This window comes from Bombus flavifrons, chromosome 4 (genome assembly GCF_040668555.2).
Source record: "Bombus flavifrons isolate JBK064 chromosome 4, iyBomFlav1_principal, whole genome shotgun sequence".
In the NCBI taxonomy this organism is placed as follows: Eukaryota; Metazoa; Arthropoda; class Insecta; order Hymenoptera; family Apidae; genus Bombus; species Bombus flavifrons.
The window spans coordinates 7,306,320-7,324,753 of record NC_138445.1 but is presented as its reverse complement, the minus strand read 5'-3'; the positions used below and the strand labels follow the sequence as shown (position 1 = coordinate 7,324,753).

The window sequence follows — 18,434 nt, the reverse complement described above, 5'->3', positions numbered from 1 at the left end:
TAAGGGGAAAAAGAAAGAAGAAATACGTGTAATTCTATAACCATGTTTCGACATGTTTCGATATGTTTCGATATATGCTAAATTTACTTTTCACAACAAATTCAAATTCATTTTATTTGTGTAAAAGAGTAGTCAGAACGCGGGTGTTTAATATGCTTCACGATATTTGAGAAATAAAATCAGCTTTCGGTAAATATATAACACGAACAGTTTCGAAAGATTCTGGCAATAAAAGAATTCTTGTAAAAGTGTGATGCATCAGATACTTTGGCGACAGGTGAATCACTTGTTTTAGTAGTTTTGATATTAGAAGTGTTTCAAAGTTCAGGGCGCCAGGTGTCGCAGTTCGAGTAGCGAGGAACGAGCGCGATACGGCTCGTCAGTTATCCAGCAGATTGCTGTGAGAGCGTTTCGTTGCGCCATAAGAGGCGTCGATGGTTTCTTACTTAGTCGTTTCTTCCTCTTTCTCGCCCTCGTGTTGCGAGAATTGGCGCGTCTCGAATTTCGAAATTCAAACAGCCGCGGAAACGGCCCTGTACAGATCGTACACGATCGATTACACACCTGTAACACGAAAAGTGTTAGAGAAAACATCAAGAAACCAAGCAGAAAAGAATTTCGCGTGGATCGTGAAAGTCGATCCGGTCCTCTCAACGAGGAATCCTATTGGCAAGGAGCAACTTCTCCGTCGTAACTTTCCTCGTTTTCGTTACTTCGAAAGGTACGTCGATTCGCAACTACATACATACAAACTGCCTCGATCGCGCCTTTAGTTCCTTTGTTTATCTCTGCTCAAAGTGCAACGCACTTTCCTGGCCTTTCTTGTTGTCCTGACTGTTTCCTATAAATGTCGTCAATTCATTAAAGTCGAATTGAATCATAACAAAACCTCCGTAAGCCAAAGAATACCGTTATCGAAAATAACCTTAACCGAGCTTACTCGCTTAATAGCTTCGAAAAATGATTATTAGATCGAACTGAAACTTTGCTAATTGAATAAAAAACGCTCGAAGACTATATTATCATTGTTACCTATAAATTTTTTCGAACAATATTGATTGTTTATGTGCAGCGAAGAAATGCGTTTATCGATCGATACGTATATCGATAATTTTTTTCTCCGTAATTGATCTTTTAATTGAAGCAATAAAATTGTCGATCGCCGACAATAACGATTCGTGATGGCCATGAAATGCACTATTACAAAAACGTGTTCTTAAATACGACTCTTGAGTGCTTTGCTTCGTTTTGCACTTTCGTAGAAACACACGTGGTTCAAAGTCACATCGCGTGGAGAGTAGCGCTATCTCCAGGAAGCTTCAAGTTTATTTTATTTCTCTTCTGCTGCTATATGCACATTCCGACTATGTTTTTATTTTTCATTTAGAAATTCATCTCGTTGCACTGTCGTGTTTAACGAAACCTTTTATACAAAATAGATGAATGCCTTGTGTCGTTTGGGTAAATCTTAATTAAATTAACTTAAATAAAATTAAATTTAGTTTATATCGTAATAAATGTATATTTATAGTAAGTTATGTGATTAGAAACGCGATATATTTAATTTTATCAATTAACTTGTTTTGCAATTAGATTAATGTCACACGATACCTATTCGTTTCGCTCTCATCGATTATATTAGGATACCATGCTTCGTTTCAATCGAGTTATCTGACATTTCAAAATATACGTGCGCTAGTATATAGCTTATAACATATGTAAGTACAGCTCTGTTTCGATCTCTATTTAAAATGATGCTGATGACATTATTGCTTTCAACAATTTCTTTGCAAACTTTTACTTTGACATTGTTCGTTACATTTTCCGTCATTTATTTGTTTCACTACTTATAGTGAACACGAAAGAAAAGCTAAGTAAGGAACAATCGTACGCAGTTGCAAGTTATTTTAGTAGTTAGTCGAATATGATCGGCGAGTTACAAACCGCGCATGTGTTGCATTCGATTAGAATTATCTTTACTCTGGTATATTATAGTCCGAGCAATAATAATTAAATTTTATTATTACTGTTTCCATTCGCACAAAGCATAAACATCTGGAATATAGACTTAAATAATAAACTGACTGATGATAAATTTCATTCGTAATATATAGCAATGATCCAGTTATTTTATTACGTTTCTTATAAATTATACAATCGCAATATCACAAGTTTCCACCCATTACACATTTTATCCTCCGGTTATCGCAAAAGTAAAACCCGTTGTCAGTTTTACTTCTACAGATTTGTAAATTTTTGTAAAAAAGTAATCTTCAAATCTACTAGTTTACTACGAAATAACGTTTTACAACGTTATTTATAAAAAGGTGACGATATTTTAATATATATAGGATCAGATTAAAAAAAAAGATACATAGGTTTTGATTGCTTAGAGAAAAAACAAGAAAGAAAGAAAGGAAACGATAAAAATATAGCAGTAGTCATTGAAAGATGAAAAGTGCCGGGAATGAGGAAGAGAATGCTTCTAGTATATGTACACCATTGTTATAAGTTACAAGTGCAAGGTTACAAGCAACGTGCATTGTGTATCCGGACGATTATTTCCCCACTGTAGTAGACGATCGCCGATTCGCTGTTTGCACAATATGAACGGTTATTTCCAGACTGTCGTCTTTCAGTTTCATACGTGGTTGGCCGTTTAAATCATTCGAAGAACACTTTTATCCTGCACTTCCCGTAATTCGTCCATCCGCGTAGACGACATTCCGACGCCTACATTTATATTATCAAATCATTTAAGAATCTAAATGCGAGTTGTTTCAGTTCACAAGTTCAAATCGAAGCCTTTACATAATACCCTCCTTATAATTTACATTTCGATTAGCCTCGTTACCGTTATTTAGCTGACAGCGAGAAATGTTTCTGCAGATCTATTTGCGATTTAAGCATTGTTATGATCTCTGGATAAATACTCGCGCAATTGTTTTTGTGATAAATTCCAATTGATTAGTTACGTTCGATTTTTATAGTAGAATTGCAATGTGACTTTTTGCAGGATTTACAGCAGAATATATAAATTTGTTTCATATCGTGCAATTGGGAGAGAAAAATGAATTGTAATATCGAATTAACGTTTTTGATGTTTAACGAATAGGCAAATTAGTTATGGTAGGCCTAGCATGTGAAATGAAAAATTTGCCGAATCATCGAGACGCTAGGGTCCTGGGCGTAACACGGTGGCCACACGAAACAGTCGGAAATGAAAGTCGGACGATTTGATTTACGATGCTACCGTGAAATTTCTAATACGTATATGTACGTGCGATGATTATCAAGCACAAAGTCTGACACTTTAGTTGGTTACACGTGTTTGGCAGAAAAAACAGTGGCGTGAACGAATACTTTAGCGCCCTGTGTAATTTCAAAAGGCTAATTATATAAAAAAATTATAGTGCCAGTTAAGGCTTTTTACACTTTCAATGCGCATACATATTTTATATTTCAATTTACATTAAACGTTTCGTCCACAAGCGCGCACGTCATCTTAGATTACTTTGTGGTTTTCATCGGCATCGCACGCATTATCTCTCTGCGTGCTCTACCATGTAATAGTTTCTATTAAATTTGTACAAAATCGAACGTTTGGATTATGTGTAGATAAATATTCATATCGTCTTGCAACTACGCTATATCAGACACGATATTCGAATTACTTGCATACAAAGATCGTACTTAGAAATATACAAATAAGGTAATAGAAATTTAATAATATAAAAATGTAAAAGTTAAATGTAGAAAACAAGTGCCAAGCAAAATTAAATCGACGAATATTTTATATTTGAATTTGCTTTGTTTTAAAAAGGTAAAGAAATGAATTAACAACTATCTTCTTACTCTTTAGATCAACAGACGGATAAAATTAATTAATCAATAATATGCGGTTGATCAACCAACAGTGACGTTTTAATAACATTTTTAGCTCGTACGATGGCAGATATTACCTAGCTGCTATCATAGATTCTCTTGAACCCAAATCAATAATGCCATACACACGCGTATGCATCTGTTGAAAATGTAAAGTGTCGTATTTTTGATCATACTTAGGACTAACATAACAGTACCGACAATAAAATAGTAAGATATGAAAATTTGTTTTAAAAATTTATTGCAAAATATGAAAATCCCACTCGTACTTTTGTGGATTTGCGCAAATTCTGTGCAATATGTATAACTTTCCTATCCCAATAATTTATCAGATTTAAAGTTATTCCGAGGTTTGCATTTAATAACATCATCCGTTCAATTTTGTCCTATCGTCAATTATCAGCCACGTCAGAGAGGAAGAAATTTGCTACAAATTATGTGCATTGAAGGTTAAGAAGATTTAGTAGAATATAAGAAGCTTATTAAAAAAATGTGTTAATGAGAAAATTCCCTGTAGTCTGCTCGCATGAATTTTGGAAAAAATTCCATGAAAGTTGCCGGAAGCGTAAATGTATCATTTGTGGAAGGTTAAATTTTACCTGAAGGATTTTTTAAATGCCGAAATTACTTTAAAAGGAACTAGATGAAAACGCTGTAACAGCTCGATTCCAAGAATTTTGAATTCTGGAATTGGTAATTTTTATACATAAATTTGAAAGAATGAAATTAGTGAGTCATAAGGAAAGTGCATTAAATTATGTCGAAATTACTGTGATTAAGTATATGACTTGAAGAAATTACCCGCGGTAAAAGTTTTATTTGAAAGAAAAAAAAGAAACGATATTTCATATGCACCACTCTAATAATTTTGTTTCATAAAATGTCCTTATAAAAGGAAAGCTTGAAGGGGAACGTTGATGTGTTCAATGTTAAAAGTATCCGTAAAAATCGGAGTTCTTTAAACGCTTCCTCGAAGCACGGATTTTAATCCTAATAAAATTGCTTTGAAGATAGTCCGGCACAATGCAAATATCCTTTGTTCCTAATTTCAAGATTGTCAAATCGACAAAATGGGTAAATGGCTTTGAAGTTGATCAGTTTCTGAGCTATTCCGTCGGGCGCTGTTTTAAAAGGAAAAACCAGGGACCTTGCGTAACGAGAAACGTTCAAATCGATAATTGAAAAGCGATTCTTCGCGAATGAAAAAATATTTCAACTTCTGCAAAATCAAGAGAATGATGACGTAACAAACACGAAAACATTCATATTTAGTATTTGCTTGTTAAAGGTAATTTTGTTCACAGAATAATGCATTATATTTTATTTATATGTAATTGACATATGATTGATATTTGAACATGCGAAACGGAAGAAATAACAACGTGTAAGAAATTCCTTGCAAAACAGTAAATATGAATTCGTTGGAATAACGTTGTATGATGTGTCGATACCAGATACATAGAAACGAACTCGGAAAGGCCGAAAACATTTGTGGCATAGGTGAGTCAACGAGTGCAGCGAACTCGTCGCGAAAGCACTTTAGATAATACTGGATAGAACGCATATCGTTATCGCGCGGCGGCGCAACGTTATCGGATGGATTCGGGCCAGAAGTACCGTGAAACCGCGTTTATAGACAGCTAAAAAACATCAGCGAAACCCGCATCCGCTTTTTTCTTCTGGGGCTCGGTTTCTCCGCCGGAAACGGTGGTTCGTTTGTTACGCAGGAAATTTGCCTCGAGTGCGCGGTATAAATGTATTCATTGATTGCACCCTCCCCTCATTTCGATCAAGGATCGCGGACGTACGTTCCTGATAAAATTGGCGCACACGAAGGTACACCTTTCTCGGTAGATCGATCGGTGAGTCATCTTTTCATATTTAATTATCGAGTTTCCTGTCGTACCCGGTTATGACGCTCGTCGGAGGATCACCTTTGAATTTTCTACGCTATGGCAATTCCATATATTGTATTCGTAACGTCAGGTTCTAATTACATATTTATTAATCGGTCTGTGTTCGGTCTCTTAAATTATTATAATTATTCAAGGTCGGGCTTATAAGCTCACTCGAGAAATCATATTAATGAAAGACGATTATGCATAAATATAACTGTGCGCAGATGTTGTAGATGTGTACGTACGTACACGAACGTATTTGTAAAGGATTCATAGAACAATGAAAAAATTTCGATTAAAGCGATTCTCATTATGTTATGTTAGAATATAAAGCGATTATGTAAGGCGAAATTAGTTAAAGCAAAATGTTACTTCTGTTGAAGTATGTCCTACTTCAAAGAAAACTCCACATCTTTTCTAAAGTTTAGTTTTCTTAGTCCTCGAAGCCATTGGGTATTGTTTAGCACTAAATCAATTTGAAGGGCCTCTCAACCTCATAGTTTCCTAGGAACATGCCTTGCACAGATGATGCAACGGGGTACAAACAGGTCAGTTTTCCGTAATTGTATAAATACCCATAGACCCATGGCTTCGGAGCTCTTTGGTAAAGTAACGCTATCAATGTGACAACGACCATACCCAAATCCACACCATTCCATACTACCTGATAGCGAACCGTTAGGTTTTAACTTGACCTTTGCACATGGCCCAACATTACACTTTCCCTCCTTCAGGATCCTCCCCTTGTTCCTCAACGCAACATATAAAAACTGCAAGCATTCGACTACCAGACTAGTCTTTAGTCCTTAGTCTTGAGTCTTGAGTTTTGTGTACAGTTTGGCTGTGGTTTGAACAACTATTTTAACTTCGCTACTTCATTGTAATATTATACTTAATCATTTTCGTGAATAAAAGCCTACAAAATTATAAAAGCACAGTCAAGTTAAGTTATTGCTCAACTACTCTTTTTTTATCATTAATTTTACGTGACATAAGCGTGACATTACGTGACATATACTTATACTTTTTAAATATATTTTTCTGTTATACATTCATCCACGCATTCTCTCTCTCTCTCTCTCTCTCTCTCTCTCTCTCTCTTATGAGATAAAATCTTAACAATTCCAATGCTATATTCTCATGTTATTCTTATATTCTGCTTGTTTCTTTAAAATAACAATTTATTCTGAATCTTCTTCTCCTTCTTGTCTATTTTTATTCGTCTTTGCTTCTGCATGTCGCTTAAGTTATGCAAAACGCGCTTGCCCATTTTCTTTACTTTTCCTATTTGCATCGATTGACGAATAATATCAGAATAGCTGTTTCATTTGACATAATCTTTTTCCTCCTCTTTTTCACATTAGTCACTTTCAGTAATCTTTTTTAAAATATCATTATCGATCGCATTCTTTCACGTTCTCCTTGATTTATTCTCCGATAAAAGGTTGTCGATCTTGAATTCTACGAATCAATGTCGAAATATGATTTACACGTATATCTCTACAAATACTTATTTCACATTTCTAGTAATTGTTTACAATAAATGTTCCAAATTTAGATTTATGTCTCGATGAGCGATGAAACTTCAACGATTTTGTTCTAATTCTCTCAAACATTTATCAAGCGTTTAAACATTTAATATTTTTTTTTTTAAGTTAAAACATAGTTACATCAGTTATCTGACTTTTATTGTTAGTTTCATCTTACTTATGTAAGAATTGCGTTTAACTGCTTTCAATTTCAATACTGAAGGACGTTTATTACCAATAAAATTGCTCGTCAATGTTTGCTGAAAAGCATTATTTTCTGTTCTTACATTGTACTCCGTATAAATTACGATTGCCTATTATGTTCTGTAAATTACGGTTGCAGAATAGTGATTGACGACCAATCCTTTTAATGCGAAGTTATTCGATATTGATCGATTCGTCGACTTCGATGTGTAGAGACGTACACACATTTCCAAGAGCTTGTACTTCTGTAAACGAAGATTCTAACTGGTTACCAACGTGTTTACCATATCTTGGTAACAATTTTTATGAGAGATTTAATATGTCTTTCGATTTTTTCTTTTCTTTTCTTCTTCTTTTTCTTTTCTTTTTTTTTATTTAATGATCGATTTCGAATATTTTAAATAAATAATATAGTTATATTTAGGTGCAATGTTTTCAGAATATTTCTATCGAAGTTATTCACTCCGTTATCGGTATATTGTACATTTCGTCGGGAAATACATTGGTTTTTAATCTGTTAGAGGAACATGCACATACGTACATATAGAAAACACATAAAGCAAAGCATTGATTGGTAACGTAACATTTGGTTGGTTCGTTGAAATACGATCATGTATTTTGCTTGAAACTGAAATTAAATATCACTGCCACGTAAGGTCGTTTTTTGTCTATGTATTATATAATATTAGTTAAAATAATTCTACGAACGGATATACGTATGTTTGTTCGTAGTTTATCTAAGGATAAATCTGTGATACTTTTTAAATTGATTAGTTACTGTCGCATTAACCAATATAATAAGTTATTAGCAACTCGGTTCAAATTATAGGTTGAGTAGTTTTTTACAAATTATCGGTTTGTGTTAAAAAGTTGAATGGTTGTAATGCTTGAAATATTTTAAGTTATCTTTTACAGAACAATCGTATTGTTCATTTAAATCTTTATAATGTGAAAATCAGCTTTTGCAAATAAAGTATACATTTGCTAAGCATTCCGTTGTGATAACAAAATCTTTGTATTTGGACGTAAAAGAAATCTTTTTTTTTTATGTAAAGTTTCCATATTTAGTAATTTTATTGAGAGACGTTTACTTTTTGGAAAATTTTCAACTGTTTGTTACGATGCATAGTTAATAATCGATGAATAAAAATATAGCATGTAACAATAAAAGGACCTAAGCTAAATAGCAAGAGTAAGATTTCCAGTAACACCAATGCGATTTATTTATTATATATAACAATGTTTATAATAACGTTCTCTTGTTTGCAGTACCGTTTTTCCATGTTTGATCAAACAAATGTCTCGTAAATCGATCAACTTTATCAAATACACGCTTAATTTTGATAAAGATTGCGAATTTCAGGATGTAAAAATTATAACGCTTAGTGTTGTATTTCTATATGACTTTATTATGCGAGTATTTCACACGATAAACTTTACTGCAATTTTATTAACATCTGTGATTGAAAACCTATGCAATGAAAATAAATGTTCAATTATTGTTTTAAATCCATAACTTTCTTATATTTCATTATTATGCATTACTAAATTATGATTGCGTTTTTTTCATATTATAACTGAATTATGCCACATATTATATACAATTATCATATGCAATTATGCTACATTTGAATTTCTTATATATTATCTTATTTCTTAGTAAGATACTTTTTAAGAAATTATAACTGTATATTTTCTATTACTTACTATTGTATGATAAATGATGTTATTATTAAAATTTGTTTCATCTTTGTGTATCGTTCGAGTTGACACAACTTTGAACAGAAATTGATTATTTAATAACTTCTTGTAAAAGTATTCAGTGTGCGTATACGACATGCGTTCACTTTTGTACAAGGAATAGGTATATTTTTACGGAGACACGACGATAAATATTTTCTACTTTTGTAGTATATCAACAGTTTCAATGTAACACTTAATTGAATAATAAACAAGAGTAAGTAGACAGATAAGTATACGAAAGTATCCGAATGCGTACATTTATAAGTTTTATAGCGAGCGAAATATATAATGTTAAACTCGGATATTTAAAACAATTGGAATACGCCAGTAGAAGTAGAAAATATTTTAACGACATGTGCATACATATTGCATATGTATTTCTTAAGCATCGATATAAATTCCAATGCAGTCGAAGAGATATGAAAATACTGATAAATCACGAGATAACATTTAATTTCAGAGATTACATTCAACACTCTGTGCTTATAATACGTTTTTTTTTATATATGGAAGCGCATAATCGCAATGAATGAAACTTTTGACGATTTGTATGATAAATACTTACGCAACTATTTTACGATAAATGCAATGGTAACTCGCAGTCAGTCTCATGTTTAATAGCAAACGTTCTTATTGTATCTACAGTACCTTGAATGTGTTTATAAAAGCTATCAAAATGAGATATCCTGTGATATGAATTATCCTATAACGAAAATCAAAATAATTATTTTTCTTTTTTTAACGAAAGCTTGTAAAAATGCTATCGATAGATGCGTAAAGTTTTCCGAATGAAAGTAAATGACAATACGATTTCACTTGGACTACATACAGTTGCACATAAATTCGAGCGACTTTCAAATTTTTTTACAGAAAACCTGCTTTCGTCTTCCTTTTTATACTTGTTACGATTCAAAATCATCGTGTTAAGATATTTCTCTTCGATTGTAAGTAAAGATAGTTGGAGCTTAATCGTATATAGTTTTCATAGCTGTCAGGAGAATCTATAGGTAATAGTATTATGTAGATCTAATAAAAAATCAAATAATTTGAATTTCTATTGGCAGAAGTCCGTCACTGACTAACAAATTAGCCGTGCGAGACTAGAAAGTTGCTTGCCGCTCTTTTGTCTCGCTCGCTCTCGATGTAACATAATCGTCCTCTACATCGCGCGAAATCTCATAAAAGTACAATACTGTATTCTGCTTATGTAATCACAAGCAGATTCATTCCACGATCGCTTATCTTTGAATTGCTACGAAGATAGCCTGAAAGATTTCCACAAACACGTCGCCAGCATTTTCTACGACTAAAAATAAGTCGAAAATGTCATGTAAGGCACGCGAATCTTACAAGAAGCATATAAATGTGGAGGCAACGATAGCGATTACTTTAATGTACTGCAAGCCAAAAGTGAATGAGTGACAGGCAGAGCGAGTTTATAACTTAATAGCTTCAGCTGAAATATCTTCGATGCTATTAATTATATGGACAAATGTTTCGGATGAAAACTGAATGGCTTCGAGGGGGGCGGAGCATATTCTAAATAATAATTCTGTTATTAGTTACTCTGTAGGTGGGTGCGTAAATGTCATGAGGAGATCAATTTTGCTTTTTTAGATGGAATCGTATATTTTTTAATATGTTAGACGCATAATACAAAGCAGTTCGAGAGACCAACAGTACCAGACTTGTTCCCAAGTAAAGGTTGGAATAGGTTTTACGGCTTGGGAGCAATAAAGGGAAGACTAATATTCGACCTAGAAATAGAAAAGCTATGATTTAAATCATAAACGAGGAAATAACGCAAGACATATAAAGGGATGAAGATTAGTATTTCAGCAGGATAATGCGGCTGTGTATACCGTTAAAAACGTGAAAAGTTATTCTAACGGTGTATTTGACGACGCGTGTATGTTGCGATGAGAAACAATTTACCTTCTTGAAAGAACTAAAGATTTATTTGGGAAGGCTGAAATTCCAATCTTAGAAAATTTGTATAAAAATCTATCCAAAGTCTATTGGAGTCTATCCAAAAGGCTATTGGAAGTCATAGGAAGAGCGTGGAAACGTACAACATTATTAAAATTTGATTAAGATATTTGTTTTCGAATTAAATTATCGTTTTTCTTCAACATATCCTATCATTCTGAAGCACTTGTTTTTCAGGTAAATGATTACATATGATTTCTGGGAAATAGCTTAAAGAATTGCCGTTTTCCATTAACGAGGACACTCTTCATAGAGCTGTACACAAAATCTTTGTACGCGTTACTTTCGTCGAGAAAAATTCCGGAGTCATGTTCTTGGAAATGCGAAAATATTGTATGTGCACAGATACATCGTAACACGGACGAATTATAGAATTTATTCTTGAACAAAATATAATATCGCGTATTTAGACGTTCGTTTGGAATATTGTTTCAATAATACTAATTACCTAGAATATTTTTGATATTTTGGAGACATGCGAAAACAGTAATCGGGAAAATTATGTGGTATGAAAGGGGCAATGACTTGCTCCTTCCCCCGCATAATTCTTTGGTGGAATGAAGAATTGCAAAAATGTCAAAGTCACTGTTATCTTCTTTAAATGGCACGTAATACTCTGCTATTTCTACACAAGGACAATCGATGATAAATAGAGGAGTGAAGCAACGAGTTTCACGAGGCGAACTTGACTTGGTGTACGTTTGCATCGACGCAATATCGAAGTGCCTGCATTGTAACGAGGCTTTACTTCATACTTATGTTGTCGCTTCATATCATGATAGATAGTAAGAAACTTCGTTTCGTTAATATCAACAGACCTTTCAGTCAGGTCTTCGAAGAACGGTAGATGTCGAAAAAGAGCCAACAACGTTACGAGATACGGAACAAAGAATCGTCGCGGCATGTGAAATAAGGAATAACAAGTCCACCGATCCCAATGTTGCACTGATAAAAACGAACACCACTACAAACTACAAAGATCTTTTGTGACGTGGGACTCGTTTTACTGCTTCATTTATTGTCGAATAACCTTGCATTGTAGATGGTTTAAATCGTCATAAACGTCCACGATTATACCAGCAAGAAAAAAACTATTCTATACCGTTTAACGGCATACTGACATCCTTGAAATTTCCAAAAATTTGTCAGAAAAGACATATTACTGGCAAATGTTTAGCTTCCTCTGTATCATATAACTCTTCTAAATAAAGCTTTCTTGCGCCTCCAAAAATAACGGTGATATCCAACGGTGATCTAAATTATTGAATTATATTTAAGCATCATAATATATGTATTATACATGTATATAAAAATACTGGCATAGTTAAGTGAAAATAGTTATATAATATTGTTAGTTATTGGTATCGATTAGTTGTTATTTAGAATAATAGCAGGTCGAACAAATGCGTATGATACGTACGTTGATCGATACAGTTTGTAAAATACTGTTTAATAATTTTTGTATGTACAAATACAATGCACGCACAAACGACGAAAATACTAAGAAGCTCTTGTGAACTCTAATTATTGTAGATATTTTCTTTGCAAAGTGTATGTGAGAAAATACCTGTGTTATACGTCTATTTCGTGTATCTTTTAGAGAATATTTGTGCAGTAAAATTATAAAATCAAACTACTCGCGACTAACATTGATATTGGTTAACGATGTATTGGAATGACTTCGGCGAAGAACGATTTAGACAAACCAGAGAGATCGATATCGTACAATGACTCAATTACAAGTGTTCAATTTGTATTTTCTCACACGCGAAAAATAATGTGTTGCATCTATCTTTATCGTCGCGAAATCAGAGATTAGTAACTTCCCATGCTGGTAATTTACGTGTTCTTATTTTGTTCAGAAAGAATATATGTAGCCTGTTTATAATATTTATCTAACAAAAAATTAATTATACAAGATGAACAGTGTGATAATGTGATCACCTTAGATTATATAAGAATACATTTTATATGTTCTATTCAGCCTCACAACCAAGGATTAGGCTTGATTTACATATACCTATACAGGGTGAGAATCATTGACTTTATCAAAAAATGTTCGAGGTGAAATCTGTTGTATTAAGGAGCTTGGTTAGTGAATATTCATATTCCATATATTAGTTCAACAAATATTGTAAAACGTATTCTGAAGAAGGAATCGTATGGTTATTTATAAAACGAACTGAAGGTCATTTTGAAAAAAAACGGAGTTAATGAAAGGTTTGCTAGAATCGCCTTGGGAATCTTTAAGTTAATTTATATGTTATGGGATACAGACGTTAGGATCGGACCACTAATAGCATAATAGGCTAAAGTAGTCTATGTTTTGCGATTAATTCTTTATAAAAATTAGTATAAATACCATGATTATATATTATATATTACATATATATTTTCCTATATTGTATTATATTATATTATATTATATTATATTATATTATATTATATTATATTATATTATATTATATTATATACGTATCAAATACGCGAATAAATAAATTTAAAAAGATGTAGACACTTCTCAAAAAATACCTGAACCATTATTCAAAATAAAATTGAATTTCTTTTTACAAATATTCCATACAAAGCGAAGAAGGATAACGATTACCTTTATATTCATATACTTAATTCATAACTTAATAAAACGTCACTTGGTACTAAATTTGGCACGCAAGTTAGTTGCCGATGATAGAATTTAAAATAATCGATTGTAATAAGCGATAAGTGATGTGACTTCTCAATTTACACGCCCGTTAAATCGACTGTGAAATGAAGCGGAAAGCTGCTAACTAAGCTAGCACTTTAATTGATTAAATTTCCAGAAGCATTTACGCATATTGGAAAGTATGATGAAATAAAATATCTTTTCCACAAAAACTAAATCTACAGGAGACAGTAGGAAAAACATTTTTAACAATGTTCATAATATGACGAAAGTTTAAACACGTGTAAAACTCTGTCATATCACTTGAACACCTAGTTACATAGATATTTTTCAATTTTTAATTTATATTTATATAGATAATTACCAAGGTTTGTTTTATGCATAATATAAAAATTGGTATTTTCTAGTTAGGTATTTTCTTACGAGAACATTGTATAAAGTTGTATGAAGTTTGAAAATATTTCCATAGTACAAGGTCCGAGCGAATAGGATAACATTTCTTTCATCTGTGACTTAGTTTCCGAAAAAATCGAATTCAAACGTGTTTCCTTAAGAATTCAATCTATGATGAATTTTCAAATTTATTTTTCTTTGAAATAAAGCGTTTCGCGAACGAATTCTATTCTACATTTTCGACTTATTTTCGCATGTAAAATAACCTTCTGTCGATTATTTACTCCTGCTCAATCTCCAATTAGCCATGTTCAACTATATTTGATAAATTTGCAAACTCGATTTTCTCGAAAACGAAGGGTCGTATGAAACAATTGTATTACGTGTAAGAAATCGCCTTGTATCTGCTATACTTACATGTTATTCGATCGGATCCTATGTACGTCATCAGCATTGTGACAAACACAAAAAACTAGCAACAGATGTCTTTCGCAACTGGACTAAATTATGCAGCATAAGTTGAAAACAAGTCTCGTATAAATTTTATGCATCATAAGTTGAAGTCAATAAAAGGCAGATAAGAATCAGACAAAAATTTCATTACATAAAATTAGATAATGTTGAGTGGTGCGTTACGTGTAGCGATGGGTTCAAGTACGTGGTAAATAGGCTCGACGATTGGTCGACTAGTTTCGAAATTTTCAGCCTTCTAGAAATATCTCGAAAGAAAGGAACAATACTTTAAAGAAACGTAAACGCGATTTGCTTAAAATTATTTTTCGTGGCTATCATTTTTAAAGTACTATAAGTTATAAGTCGTCGTGTAATTAAATAAAATTTATGGGATCTTTATCTGTCGACGATAATTCTGTATAATTTTTCCAAGTTTGATATATGAATTCATGGAAACGATTAATACCGTTTTGATCCTAACGATTTAATTATTATTTCTAACTTACTAGGCATCCGAAACTTTCGAGATTTTCAAGAATTTCCATACTTTTAAAAGCTCTCTACGTTTTTTTTCGATCATGTTCGAAGCGACTCGAATTTTTCATCACGAATACAGACTCGAAACTGTTTGAAGTGTTCAAACTTCATCAACGTATGCGTTAACTCTATTCATTCAAATATTTAATAATAAATATCTATATCAGATATCTATATCGAGTAACTGTAAGTAAATTTTTGAAACTGATAGCTTGCGAAGAGAGAATACTTGGCAAATATAATGAACGAATCATTATATCGTACGAGCAATATTCAAACCCCACGAAGTAAACCTTGGACGTCGAATTTGATTCGAATTCACAAGTGCACATGGAACTTGATTCCACAGCTGGCCCGGTGGTGCGGAAATGGATTCACTGTCGTTATCATATTTTTAAATCGACTTATAGAGTTTTTTACGCAGTAATAAACGCGTTTTTGTATTCTTCTCTTTATTTCCCTAAAAAGTATCCAGCTGTTTGTACCTAAACAAGATTAATTTGAAAAATATTTAATTTTACAAAAATAGCAGCGTATGAACATCGATAGAGATTTGTAAACCATTTTCCCGTTTATGTCATTCTCGTCTTTCACGTGAAAAATTAAAAAGAAAAAAAGTCGTTGAAGTGTCTCTTAAATTGTTCGATTTCAAACACAAATATTTTAATACTAAAATTAGCCAATTTTAACTTTTTAATAGGCCTAAAATTTTTACATAAAACAGAAGAACGCATCGATTGCGTGCAATGTGTAAAAATATGTATACGTTAATTTAAAAAACTGTCTACGAACCTGAACTGTTTCTACTATTTAAGCAGGCATATTACTACGTGATGTATGATACTTTCCGGAACAAACGTATGTGCAATGGCATAATATTTAGTCCGTAGTCGAAATAAAATAAAAATTTTTCTTTTAATTTCCTAAAATTGTAGACGTCGAGATATTTTTCGCATTGCTACAGTTACAAATAATTTCCTTAATTTCGCACGAAATAGCGCAACTATTCTATGTCGAAGGAGGAAGTAAATCGGTGATAGACGCGTAGAAAGCAATTTATTAAACGCTGGTGTCCTTTTTAGAGAAAAGTTTCAGCTGTGAAGGAAAGCTCTCTAGAGGAACGGGACGAAAATTCAGAGAAAGGCAGTCGCAGACAAGAAAGTCAAAGGTAAATGAAACCGAAACGAGAGAGGTCAATCTCCTTTCGCGATGAAAACGCGGATATATGTCTCGGCCTGTATATTGTTGCACATTTGAGGCAACGTTTAATCGCGAACTGCTTCTTCCATTCTATTTCTTTCGTATCGAGAATAGTAGATTGTTAGGTTGTATCTAACGTTTTTAATGTCGCAATTTGCAATCTTGAAGATCACGTAGAAATTAGTATAAAACACGGAATTTTCAACTTCAGCATCAACTAAGAATCTTGTCACACTGCATGTAAAAGTAACGAAATATTTCAAGAATATTAACTGCATGTTTTCAAACCAATATTTCCTATTAGGTAAATTGTGAAACAAATTTGTGAACCAAACTATTTATGTAGATACACATCAATATATGTTATGTGATACGTCAATATATTCCGGAAATAGCTAGGCAGCATTAATGTTTTTCAATCATTTTTCAATTAAAGTATTCGCATTAGCAAATTTTCCTCGTATTCGTATTAACGAATTTTCGTTATATACGTTGTAACGCTTGGATACAGGAAGAAATGGAATATAACGTACGTTCTATAAGATGTATGCTTGTAATTTAAGATGGTTGAGATCGTGAACGAAATACAGATCGCAAGAGAGTAGCAACGAGGCACATAAATATACATTATTTTGCAGTAAGGTAGACGCATTTGCTTACACCTTGGACCGAATAGAACGATGAGTAGAACCTAAGAAACGACCGTTATCTTTGAACGACGACAGTTAGTCGCATTACCAATTACTTTTATCTGTCAATAAGCAAACGGCCTTAACGATTACCTATATGTCACGTGTATATTGCGCACCGGCTGTGACTATTCCTGTGATATATTCGCGTGCTTCAGTTACGTGTTATTTGCGAAACGAGAGCATTATTTGTCAGAGAGGAGATCGATACGGTAGTGTCAATAAGGAACTATGATAGCCTACCTTGTTCTGGTTTTTCCATTACCTTTGTACCTCCTTTTCGGGCCTTTTCCCTTCTTATTTTTCTCCATTTCTCTTTTGTTCTCTTTTTAGCTTTTATCTTAGCCAAACAAGAAATGAAGTTGTCAATATCAGGACGCAAATTTACTTATAATTAGTTGTTATATTTACGTAATTGTTAGTTACAACTGCGTTTATGTAGACAATTGAAGAAAATATAAAACAGAATACGCTTTCTTATGTCACGAAGTCTTTCTTTCCCTAGTTACATTGCTAGTGTAATTGTCGAAGAAATTGAATTTTTTAGCTGTAGTTTATGCGTGATTTCGGGTGATGTTAAAGATGATTATTTATAGCTAATCGTCAATAATTTGGATTATCTTTGATAGAGTAAATATGCTTTAAATCGGTAAATTCATCTTTTTGAAATAAAGCAAATTATCATTTTTTGATAAATGTTCGGTTAAGATCACATAATAGTTATGAAGTACTCCGGTTGAGAGCGTTGCATGCGAGTATCAGAGATTTTGTACGTCAGTGTTGATAAAGCAGATCTCTTCCATCCAAATTTCAATGTACGAAAAATCTCACACTTTCTTCTTAAACGTATTAATCAAGAAAGATGAATTAATCCGCAGTTCGAATTACCATTATTTAGGATATAATAATTTACTTATCTAACACTTCCTATTTTTAAATTCCGCACTGGACTTTTTTTTAAATGAATTATTCATAAATACATACTAAACGTGAAATATATGAAGACTTCCTTTTATTAGTTTTCTTTAATTACGTAATTATTATGTACATAGAAGGAATTTCGGTCAAGGTATGTTCCTGTTAGTAATTGTGTATATATGCATATGTATACAATAATATATACGTAACATATCGTATACATATATTGTGCTATATTTTGCATAAGAAAAATATGAATCATAAAGAAGCGTCGAAGAATGAAGGAAATGAAACATAATATTTCGAACATGTATATTAGTTTCCTTATTTT

The 18,434-nt window shown here is 32.7% G+C and overlaps 1 protein-coding gene across 5 annotated transcripts in view; it reads left to right on the top strand.

The window, feature by feature from the left end:
- Positions 1-374: 374 nt before the first annotated feature.
- LOC138179322 (dual 3',5'-cyclic-AMP and -GMP phosphodiesterase 11) overlaps positions 375-18,434 on the top strand; it is a 140,503-nt gene continuing 122,443 nt past the window's right edge. For 3 of the 5 annotated variants that reach the window (XR_011173017.1, XM_069111983.1, XM_069111982.1), the window contains exon 1: positions 375-721. Coding sequence is in view for 2 of the 5 variants with exons in the window: in XM_069111983.1 (XP_068968084.1) it covers positions 435-721 (287 nt within the window). In the remaining 3 variants the exon portion in view is untranslated. The remainder of the gene's footprint in view (positions 722-18,434) is intronic. The other 2 variants (XM_069111987.1, XM_069111990.1) reach the window with 2 other exon arrangements.